General features: G+C 41.3%; 1 protein-coding gene across 18 annotated transcripts in view; it reads left to right on the forward strand.

Annotated features, from left to right (window-relative positions):
- The window catches only part of GADL1 (glutamate decarboxylase like 1), a 426,028-nt gene that overhangs the window by 267,799 nt on the left and 145,651 nt on the right, over positions 1–12,578 (forward strand). For all 18 annotated transcript variants that reach the window (XM_033930116.1, XM_033930120.1, XM_033930121.1 and 15 more), the window contains one exon: positions 4,272–4,387. In XM_033930116.1, the coding sequence (XP_033786007.1) occupies positions 4,272–4,387 (116 nt within the window). The remainder of the gene's footprint in view (positions 1–4,271; positions 4,388–12,578) is intronic.

Raw genomic sequence — 12,578 nt, forward strand, 5'->3', positions numbered from 1 at the left:
TTCTTATGTTCTTATGTTATTGTATCACACCTTTGTATATAATGAGGCTTCAATGAGTCACAGAAATAGTACTTAATCCCCCATTGCCCCAGGTACATTAGATAGAGTGTGAGCCCACCGGGACAGATAGGGAAAAATACTTGAGTACCTCAATGTAAACCACTTAGACTGTAAGTGGTATATAAATGCTATAATAAATACTACTACTACTTATAATTTCTGTAGCTTTACTAAGCATATGCAGCGCTATACATCAAAACATAGAAGAGACAGACAAACTGGACAAAAATGTTCTACATACATACTATTCTCCATGGGCTTGGTAAATTTAACAGGTGTAAAAGATAAGGTCTACAGATGCCTGGCTCCATGAATATATCCCCCATGTTAATAAGTACATTGGGGAAGATGCATGATGGGATTACTGGGGGAGAAGAAATCCATGTGTTCATCGCTTATTTCACATTAGGGGGCATAGTTATCAAAATTGGCTATTATAAAAGTGTGTTATTTTTATTGTTAACCCTAATTATTAGTAACTAGGTCTTATTGCATAAAACAGAACTGTAATAAAATTGCATGAGATAGTGGTAAATAACCTGTCTTAATGGTAGCACACGATAACTTCCCCTCTAGGTCGGGTATGTAGCATGAGGGACATCTACAAAAGCTAGCACATATAAGAACATAAGAATAGCCTTACTGGGTCAGACCAATGGTCCATCAAGCCTAGTAGCCCATTCTCACGGTGGCCAATCCAGGTACCTGGTACCTGGCCAAAATTCAAAGAGTAGCAACATTCCATGCTACCAATCCAGGGCAAGCAGTTGCTTCCCCCATGTCTTTCTCAATAATAGTCTATGGACTTTCCTCCAGGAAATTGTCCAAACCTTTCCTATAATTAGCTATGCTATTCGCTCTTACCACAACCTCTGGTAATGTGTTCCAGAGCTTAATTATTCTCCGAGTGAAAAAATATTTCCTCCTATTGGTTTTAAAAGTATTTTCCTGTAACTTCATCGAGTGTCCCCTAGTCTATAATTTTTGATGGAGTGAAAAATTGATCCACTTGTACCCTTTCTACTCAACTCAGGATTTTGTAGACTTCAATCATATCTCCCCTCAGCCATTTCTTTTCCAAGCTGAAGAGTCCTAACCATTTTAGTCTTTACTCATACGAGAGGAGTTCCATCTCCTTTATCATCTTGGTCGCTCTTCTTTGAACCTTCTCTAGTGCTGCTGTATCTTTCTTGAGATAAAGAGACCAGAATTGAATGCAGTACTCCAGATGAGGTCACACCATGGAACGATACAGGGGCATTATAACATTCTTAGTCTTGTTAACCATCCCTTTTTAAATAATTCTTAGCATTCTGTTTGCTTTTTTGGCCACTGCCACACATTGAGCGGAAGGTTTCATCTTATTGTCTACAATGACACCCCGATCCTTTTCTTCGATGCTAATCCCAAAGGTGGACCCTAGCATCAGGTTTTTTTTTTTGTTTTGCTTTACTTTCTGTGCATACTCCTACCATGGCCACAATATCATGGCAATTATTTACCCCTGGATTCTACGTATGGTGGCAAATATTGTGCATGGAAATTTCACCATATTCCATGTGCAACATAATTGTTTAACAATCTGGTGCCAATAATTTTCCACTAACAAGCAATTCTCAGCATTAATTGACACTAATCAGATTTTACATGTGCAACTTTCTAAATGTATTCTCTGCAGATCTCAAAAGGGGACATGGCCATGGGAGAGGCATGGGCAAGTCAGGGGTGTTCCTAAAAATTACATTCAGTATTACAGAATACTCCTGACCCACACAGAATTTAGGTGTTGGCATTTATATCAGGTCTTAGTTGGTAAATGGTCTCGCCTAAATTTTAGTCACTGGGATGACCACTGCGCATATTCTATAAGTTGTGCCTAACTTTAGGCGTGGTTTATAGACTAGAACTAGCGTGTTGCTTCTGTGCTTAGTTTTAGAATTTAGTACTTAATGTGTAAAAATCGCTAGATGAAATTATGACCATGTGAATCCTGATACTGAACTTTATCTACTCATCATATTCAGTGGCGTAGTAAGGGGTGTGTGTGACCCCGGATGCGGTCTTCTTAAGGGTGCGGCACCCCTTCTCTTCTCTATCCCCCATTGCTCTCTTTGCTGCGCACGTGCCCCTTGCCTTCCCCGTATCTTTTTTTTACTTCCCCGGCACAAGGTTGCTGCCCGCATTGGCATTGGCACTCTTTCTGACATCACTTCCGAGACCAGCGGACACCGGCGGCATGCTGCTCATGCCGGGGAAGTTAAAAAAAAGTATGGGGAAAGGGAAGGGAGCATATGTGCAGCAGGGGTAGGGAGGGGTAGGGAAGAGGGCGGGAGAGAGGTGCAACCACCCTGGACGCCACTCACTCTTACTATGCCACTGACCATATTATCCTTCTCTTTTATCCTTTTATCCAATAGTGGCCAATCCATATCTTTTATCCAATCCTTCTCTTTTATCCTTATATGCAATAGTGGGCAATCCAGGTCAATCCCAGGCAGAATCCCAAATAGTAGTAATATTCCATGCTACCAATCCCAGGACAACCAGTGGCTTTCCCCATGTTTGTCTCTCAATAGCTGCTATCCTTATATCTATAGCTATCCCTGGAGCTATTTCAGCTACTGAAGCCTTTTCCTCCCTTTAAAAGAAGAATAGCTATAAGGGATAAAAGAGAAGTATAATATAGTGAATAAAGTTCAGTGTTAGGGCTCACATTTTGGGACTAATTATTTAATGTGCACCCCTTAAAACTTATTTCATACCATATTAATATGCACACCTTTTTCATATATAAATGAGCTCTTTAAAAAATTATCTCATGGCTTACACACATATATAGAAGTCTGTGTGAATATAAGAAATCACATACTTTTATACAACCCAGTCCAAATTCTATAAATGGTGCCTGAAGTAAGGCACTTACCCCTCCCCCCCCCTTTTACAAAAACACGCAAGAGGTTTTTAGTGCTGGCCGGCATGCTGAATTCTCTGCACTGTTCTGACACTCATAAGCACTCTATGACCATCCGAGCAGCGCAGAGCATTCAGCACGCCAGCCAGCGCTAAAATCTTCTTGAATGGTTTTGTAAATGGGGGTGCTGGCTGAGGTTACTTTTTAAAATTAGCTTAATTGGCACTGTTAATGAGCAACATTGAGCTCATAATTGGCAAAAGTTAAAATTAATTGGGTGGTAGGAATCTCAGTAGGCACCTACCAGAAAGCAGGCATGGTTAAGGGCAGATGGCGGGTGGATCTTGGATCCATTTTGCGTCTAGGCACCTAAATTGGACTTAGACACCAACATGAACCTAACTTACACACCAGTATTTAGGCCCAGAAAACCTTGGCAGAAATAGGGGGATTCTGACGCCTACTGGCGCCAAGTCCAATATATTCTATAAATGACAGCTAACAGAAGATTGACAAGTGATATGTGCTGTGTTCCTCAGCGCCATTTATAGTATCAGGGCCACCATGTATAGGGGTGTTCTGGAGTGAAACATGTGCAGAGTCCTGATTTACAAACTGTGTATAAAATATGCATGCATTTTACCTGCTAATATTTACCCTACTCCAAGGTTCAACCCAGCTGCATTTTTTTGCCTGTTTAACCCTGGTATTTTATAAAGACACAAAGGCATCTATGTGTCTATATAAAATAGGTAAGAAATAAGCATGCTATTGCCCTCTACACTTAGGGCCTGTTTTACAAAGCCGCACTAGCAGTCGCTGCACGGTAACGGCCCTGAAGACCATAGAGATTTAAAAGGCTTCGGAGCTGTTGACAAGCGACTTCATAAAACAGGCCCTTAGGCTCTCTTTTACTAAGGTGTGCTAATCGATTATCGCGTTCTAATCGATTTAACGCAAGCTAAACGCTAATGCGTGCATGCTAGTCTATGGACGCATTAGCGTTTAACGTGCAATAATTCATTTAGCGCACACTAATCGGTTAGCGCACCTTAGTAAAAGAGGAGGTTAGACAAACTTTTTATAAAATTACACCATGAGTGTTTTCATGATTGTTTTGCATATGTCCCATATAGAAAAAATTTATTACACTTAATAAACATATTTTATCTAACAATAAATAGATATTTGATATTGGGAAAAAGCAAGACCAGTCAACATCAATTAAAATTTGATTCTAGCAAAATATCAAGAAAAATATCTTTACATTTCTTTTTATTTTACATATTTTATATTGTAGGAGGCTCTATTTCCAATATGTATGCTACCAATTTAGCCAGATATAAATGCTGTCCAGATGTAAAAGAAAGGGGTCTTTCTGGAGTACAACGGCTTGTTATGTTTACATCGGAAGAGGTATTGGATTCTTAAATATTGAAATTAACTTTTATTCAATCTGGGTTAATAATACACTCAAAACCCTGTTAGAGAAATGTGGGTACATATTACACAAATCTCATGCGCATTGGGATATGCACTAGTGCTACCCGATTCACCGATTCACTTTGGTGAATCAATTTGAATTGATTTGTTTCTTTAAAAAATTGGACTCACCGATTCAGTCAGTCCTGAGTCTCCTCCAGGTCTCCTAAAGCAACAGCGGTGAACATGTTACTTCTGGCCTGCCCGCTGAGGCCTTCCCTCTGCCATGTCACCGATGACATCACTGATGACACAGCAGAGGGAAGTCCTAGTGGACAGGCCATGACCAGCCTTTTCACCACTGCTGTTGCTGCTTTAGGAAGCCCAAAAGTTGAGGTATCATGGGAGTGGAGGATAGGGAAGTGCTGCACTGGGGGATGGGAGGAAGGAATGGAATTCCCTTTTCCCATGCAGAATCTTGCTGCGCCAGCCATGCCAGCATCAAATCTCACTGTGACCTGGAAGTCTGTCTGTGGCAAAGAGGAGATTTCTGGGTTAGTGGCAGGCAACATGTGAGAGTCACTGCTAATAACGCGATCCAAATAAGTAAACCTTGGAGTATAGGGAAGGAGAGGAAGGAAAGCTGGTGGTACAGGGGGAGGGAAGAGGAAGGAAAGATGGTGGCACAGGGGGAGGAGAGGGATGAAAGCAACTTCAGGAAGGAAAGCTGGTGGTACAGGGGTTGGGAAGAGGAAGGAAAGTTGGTGGCACAGGGGGAAGGGAATGTGAGAGGAAGGAAAGATGGTGGCACAGGGGAGGAGAGGGACATATGCATGGTGAGAGGAAAGGATGAATTTGCACATAATGGAGGGGAGGAAGGGAGAGATGGTGCATGGAGGTGGATAGAGAGATTTGACATAGGACACAAGGAAGGGAGTGAGAGAGGTGTTGGACATGGGGGTGAGAGAGAGATACGGGAGGTGGAAGGGAAGAAGGATGGATATGTTGCATCCAGGAGCAGAATGTAGTGATGGAGAGATGCCTGGAAATGGGAGCGAGGGAAGAGAGTGGGAGAGTGCATCAAGGAAACACTAGGGAGATGTCAAGCTATAAGGGTGGAGGAAGGAAGATGCTGAGAATGGTAGAACCCCATAGGGGAGGAGAGGGTGGCAAAGAAACAGATAAGAGGATAGATATAACAGAAGGTAGAAATATGGTAATGGAGGTACATTGAAGATCAAATGGAATGGAAGGCTGAGGAAGGAATGAGATGGGTAAGGGGCAGTGGTGTACCTAGCATATGTGACACCTGGGGCCCATCATTTTTTGACACCCCCCCCTTCTATATGAAAAATATGATTTTTAGTAACAATCCATATATCGCACAACAAGAGTGTACCTACGAAAAGGCAGCATCTTAAACACTGCAGTGAGCACTAGAACACCAACACATATATTGTAAAACTAAACAAGCCAGATCCTGTACAGTCAATTGATCCTGTACAGTCAATGCTATCAGAAAGCCATGTCCCTTTCATACACACAGACAGATACACCTTCGCCCAATATGGAATAATCACAAACTAAAAATAGAAATATGTAGACAAAAGTTAAACTGAACCGCCAAGAAATCAGACTCTGCATACAATGCAACACCACAACACCACAAAAACAGTAATACATGTCCTCTAATACTGTGCAAAATATAAAGACAGTAGATGTAAATTTGAAAAAACTGATACATAACAATCACCACTTTACAAATTAACAAATAAAAATAAAACAAATAATGAGAAATAAGAAAATATCATTTTATTGAACTAATCCCCGTAAACTCGGTCCCCATCCCCTCAAACCTCCTGATTCCATCAACACAAGCCTTGAATTGTTTTATATTGAACTTATTATATTAAAGTATAAAAAGAAACAATATTCTGTACAATTGTCAATTTATAAATCAGCGTCTTCCCCCACTCTCTCTTCCCCATTTCCCTTCAGCATCCTCAGCCCACTCTCTCTCCACTTTCCTTCAGCGCATGAACATAAAAACAAGCAAGTAATTTTATATCATTTTCATTCTATTCATTCATAGAAATTAAAGTCTAAATAATGCCAGTCACATAACAAAACATGATTTAAAAAAAATAATTCCCTGCACAGTCAAGCCTGCAAGGATTACTAGATGTCTTTCAGCAGCTCCCCTCCCTCCCTCCCCCTTACCTTCGTGGCCAAGTCAAAATGATCTACCAACAATAAAATTTTAAAAACACAAAGCACACTGTACGCAGAGAAAATGTTAATCATTTATATTCCGCGGGTTTTCAAAGAGGTCAAGACAGATGACTTTATGCAATGTCACCTCAGTAACAGCTATACAAAAATAGACAAATATACCCCCTCCCTTTTTACTAAATTGCAATAGCGGTTTTTAGTGCAGGGAGCTGCGCTGAATTTCCCACGCTGCTCTCAACGCTCATAGGCTCCCTGCGCTAAAAACCGCTATTGCGGTTTAGTAAAAGGGGGCCATAGTGCAAAATATAGACAGCATATATAAATTCTCAAAACGGACACATTTTGATCACTAAATTGAAAATAAAATCATTTTTTCTACCTTTGCTTGGTAATTTCATCAGTCTCTGGTTGCACTTTATTCTTCTGACTGTGCATCCAATATTTCTTCCCTTCTTTCAGCCTTCTGTATGCTTCCTCTCCTCCAGACCTCATTCCCTCCCCCAACTTTTTCTTTCTTTCTCTCTCCATGCCCTCTTTCTTTCTCTCTGTCTGTCTTTCTCTCTCTCTCTTCGTGCCCCATTTTTTGTTTTTCTTTGTTTCACCCTGCCCCCTTTCTTTCTGGCTCCCTATCCCTCCCCCCATTTTTTTCTTTCTCCCTCCTCTCCCCTATGCCACCGCCATTGGGAAAATGCTGCCACTGCCGCCATCGGGAACAGGCCGGCTCCGAGTTCGCCCTGCTTCTCTTCCCCCCGAGGCCGACCAATTCTTTGCTACCCGACGTCAGTTCTAAAGTCGGAGAGGAAGTTCCAGGCCAGCCAGGCAGTGATTGGCTGGCCCAGAACGTCCTCTCTGACGTCAGAATTGACGTCGGGTGGCGAGAGTTGGTTGGCCCTGCAGGGAAGAAAAGAAGGGAGAACTCGGCTGGCTAGTTCCCGATGACAGCAGTAGAAGCCTTTCCATGGCAGCAGCCTTTTCCCCGGTGGGTAGCCAGCTGTGCACCCGGGCATGCACCCGGGGCAGACCTCCCCTCCCCCCCCCTTGGTACGCCACTGGTAAGGGGAGAGAAGATAAAAATTTGATAGGTAGCTGAAAAATGGAAAAGAGGAGAAGGGTAAGAAAGAGGCAGAAAACAGCTAAAACGGAATGATCAATATGTCTGAGGCAGGGTAATGAGGGAATAGACAGGAGAGAGTAGAAAAGACAAATGGATAGCAGCCACTTGAAGGAGAATTAGCAGACAACAGGAAAAAAGAAATTGGAACCAATATGATGGTAAAATAAAACATCCAGACAACAAAGGTAGAAGAAAAACATTTTATTTTAACTCTTTAACCCCACCCATTTTACAAAATCAAAGTAGTGGTTTTTAGTTCAGGCTGGCACGCTGAATGCTCTGTGCTGCTCCTGACGTTCATAGGAATGCTCCTGACGCTTATATAGCATTCAGCACACCGGCCTGCACTAAAAACTGTTTCCACAGTTTTGTAAAAAGGGGGGGGGATGTAAATGGATTATGGATAATAATTAACAAAAATATTGTTTACATTTTGATAGATATACTTGCAGAATTTGCTTTATTTTGTGCACAGAATTATTTTGCACAGAATTCTGCCAGGAGTAAACAAAGAGGTAGAAAGGGCTGAGAGGAAGAAATCTTGCATATGGTAGAGGGCAGGGAGAGATGGTGCATGAGGAGAGGAGAAATAAATGTTGTACATGATAATGGAGGGGAAAAAGGGAGAGATGCTGCATAGAAGAGACCCAGGGCAGAAGGCAACGAGGGAGAAAGAGAGAGAGAAATGCTAGACAGTGGGAGAGAAACAGAAATGTTGGATATGGCAGTGGAAGGGAAGGTACAGAAATGAAAAATGAATGGTGAGCATGGGGAAAGAAGAAAACGTCAAATGGGCAGGAGACCCTGGCAAGTGAGTTAACAGAAGACAAATAGAAACCAGAGCCTGGGACCAACATGATTTGAATAATAAGATGACCGACAACAAAAGAGAGAAAAAATAATTTTATTTTCTATTTTGTGATTACAGTATGTCAGATATGAAATGTGTATCCTGCTAGAGCTGGTGTTAACGAGCGTGAGCTCGGACCTAACAGAGAGAGGAAAAGTCTTATTTGTTTTGTTTACACCACATCACAGGCATGGAGTTGGAAAAGGCAAAGGGGGGTGGGGTGGGTGAAGAGGCTATAAAAATAAACCCGCCAGGCCATTTAAAAAAATTTCACCTGATAGAGCAGGAAAAGTGAATCGAATTAAATTGAAAAATCAATTCAATAGGCCAAATCAAATTGAATTGAAAATTTTTTCTCTGAATCGGGCAGCACTAATGTGCGTAAGGAAAACATTTTCAGGTTATTTTTTGATTTTTGGCCTTTTATTAAATTTAATTCACACATTTACATTAATGAAGTATTTTTCTCACTTGTTTGAACATTTTATCATGTGGAAGTCATCTTTACGTGCATTAATTCATAAATTGGCATTTTGTTCACTCTAACAGTTAGAGCTAACTGACAGAAGAACATAATAGCCATGCTGGGTCAGACCAGTGGTCAATCCAGCCCAGTATCCTGTTTCCAATAGTGGCCAATCCAGGTCACAAGAACCTGGCAGAATCCCAAATAGTAGTAATATTCTATGCTACCAATCCCAGGACAACCAGTGGCTTCCCCCATGTCTGTTTTAATAGCAGACCATGGACTTTTCCTCTAGGAACTTGTCTAAACCTTTCTTAAACTCAAATATGTCATATCCTCTGGTAATAAGTTCCAGATCTTAACTATTTGTGGAATGAAAACTATTTTCTCCTATTCATTTTAAAAGTATTTCTGTGTAGCCTGAGTGTCTCCTAGTCTTTGTATTTTTTGAAAGAGTAAAAAATTGATTCACATGAACCCATTTTACTGAATTAGGGCCCCTTTTACAAAGCTGTGGTAGGGATTCTCCCGCAACGAATACCTCAAAGCCCGGAATAGAATGGGTTTTGCTGCATGTGCCACAGAGAGACTGCTTCTGTGGCTTTGTAAAAGGAGGCCTTTGTGTGCAGTTATGCAATGAATGCATGTTATTAGTAACTATAGTAGGTCCCATTACATAGGGTTACCTGACGTCCAGATTTCCCTGGCAATTTGTATGGGTTTTGAAAAGCCTCCTCAAATCACATCGGGCAGTCAGGAACTCCGCACATAAGCGGATGCCACATAATGATGTCACATGAACGCGTGGCATCTGCGCATGCGCGGACTTCTTCCCTGCCCGCCAAGAGCAGGCAGTGGGGGCGGGGCCCAGGGCAGGACTGGGGGTGGGATTAGGGCGTTATAGGGCAGGGATGGGTAGGACTGGATGGGACAGGGGGTCAGGTCTAGGGGGGGTCCTGATTTTTCGATTGGAAAATCTGGCAACCCTACCATTACATAAAATGGAACCTGTCTTAAAATAACACGTTCATGGTTAGATAGGCCATAGAAGTAGGAACTGAAACATGCAGATCAGTGCATCTCAAGCTTCACCAGTTTTTTTAAATAGAATTTGCCAACATACAGCCTGTTCTGAAACAGTGGTGTAGTAAGAAGGGAGCCGGGGGGGGGGGGTGTGAAGACCTCCCTAGGTAATGTTTTCACAGGGTTTACCGACACTGGTGCCTGTCCTCCTCTCCAACCCTCCCCCTGCGTACCTCTTTAAATGTTCGCTAGTATGAGCAGCATCTTCTACTTGATGCTCATGACAGCCTCAGCTCCCTTCTGACATCACTTCCTGGTTGCAGAACAAAGCAGTGGGGAAGAGAGGGGTGAATGACGAGTTGATGCCAGGCGCCACTAGCTACATCACTGATCTGAAATACAGGACAAAGTGACATTAATGAACCACAATTTATCAACAGGTGGCTAATCCCTTACAGCACAACACGGTCTCTCCGCTCGACTTCTCATAATCTTCTTTCCGTTCCCTCAATGAAAGTTATAGGAATTAGACGGCACGATATGTTTTCAGTTATGGCCCCCCAATCGTGGAATCTTTTACCCCAATATATTAGAAAATTAAAAGATTTAACCTTATTTAAAAAAACTCTAAAAACATTTCTCTTTAAAGATGCTTATGATTTCTAGCATATTAATTATTGATTTTTACTTAAGCAGCTAAAATTACCCCCCCCTTTTTTTTGTTCTTTCCTTTTATGCTTTTCCTTCTCTCCTATCCAAACATTGTAACTTTTTCCCCACTTACCCGCACGATTCTTGTAAGTTTTAACCCATAACAAAAGTTATTTTATATGTCAACACCAATATTTTATTTGTATATTTTATTATGTTGTACATCGCCTAGCAATTTAAATAGGCGATTCATTAAGAACAAATAAACTTGAAACTTGAAACATTTATATGCTGGGTGCATCCAATATAAACATCCATTTTAGAAAAATAAACATATATAATATCAACAGGTTGAAATCCATACATAACCAGTTATCTTTGCCACATTAGAAACACAACCAGTTATTATGTTATTCTGCCAAAATGACCAATTTCCCTTTCCAGTATGGCATTTGGGAGGAAACAAAAAACATATGGGGATTAAGGGGTTGGCAACCCCCAATTTTTCCAATGGAATGCACACAGTAGCAACTGTTTGCCAAATCCTAAATGTGCAGGGTAAAAGGTGTAACTTTCAATGTCAGCTTTTTAGGATGCCCAAATATAAGTTGGTGTGCCCTAGGACATTGCAGGAAAGTTAACTCCCTAGACTCCATCAAAAATATATAAACCTCAATCTAAATTTTTAAGATAAGGAGCACCCTCAGCATGAGTCTGAAAGCTTTAAAGAGCGACTCAAAGAGCAGCTCTAGTGCTTAGAATAGCAAAGCCAGCAAACACTGAGCAAAGATTACCACTCACTGCCAGCCGCACACCATCATCTGGGTGCTCCTATGTGCTTTAAAGTGCAAGTCAAGTGCAAACAATGTGCAATAAATAAATATATATAAAAGTGGAAGACAAAAAGTTCACTGTCCTGCAATGCCCCGAATGCCTAACCCAAACACGCCTACTTTACATGTAGGTGCGGATGGGTGATGATAAGTGCCTCGGTATAGATGCCTACTGCAATGTGGTAGATGCCTACTGGCTAATTCATTTTTTACTTGTTTTTTAATCAGTTTATAATGGCACATTCAATTATCAGTGCCAATTAACCAATTAAAAAAAAATTGGATGCCTAACTCAGTAGGTGACCCAATTTAGGCCCAATCAGGGCCTAGATGTCCATCCTAAAAAGCTATAGCAAAACCCCCTTAACTTTGGTCTTTGATCCAAAAAAAGCTGGACTCTCCTTGCTACTCTTTGACTACAGCACCTTTATTCAGCTAAGTAACTAGAAGGACAAGTGACTAATTTTTTCATTTTCTGTTCAGGTCAGTGGCCTATGGATTGACTTAGACACTGGTATGTTAGGCCAAGAAATCCCTGGCTTAATATACTAGCACCTAACATTATGACGCCTACTGGCGTTACCTAAGTTGAGTTAGGCGGCACTAGGCATGATTCCACAAATGGTGCCTAGCCTTGATTGACATGTGGCAGGTACCACTTTGCTAGGCACCGTTTATAGAATCTGACCCTTAGCCCCCTTCTGAAATGGACATTAACAATCTAAGAACTTGCCAAGCCCTTGTCCCAACAATAACATGCTCTGGCCATGCTCACTTGCCATTTACACTCAGTTAATTTGATACATGAATAGCCCCAGCTTTGTAAAATGGAAACAGACATAACGGGGACTTAGATGCAAGATAAACATTTAAGTGCTGATTTATGCACATATCAAATGTGAATGGGGCTTGTAAAATGAGAGCCTAAAGTGCTATCATATAACATGACATAACATAACATAAGATGCAAGAAATGTCATATGCAAAGTGAACAGTGCTGCTTTGGTTTAAATAGG

Source organism: Geotrypetes seraphini, chromosome 2, assembly GCF_902459505.1.
Source record: "Geotrypetes seraphini chromosome 2, aGeoSer1.1, whole genome shotgun sequence".
NCBI classification, from domain to species: Eukaryota; Metazoa; Chordata; class Amphibia; order Gymnophiona; family Dermophiidae; genus Geotrypetes; species Geotrypetes seraphini.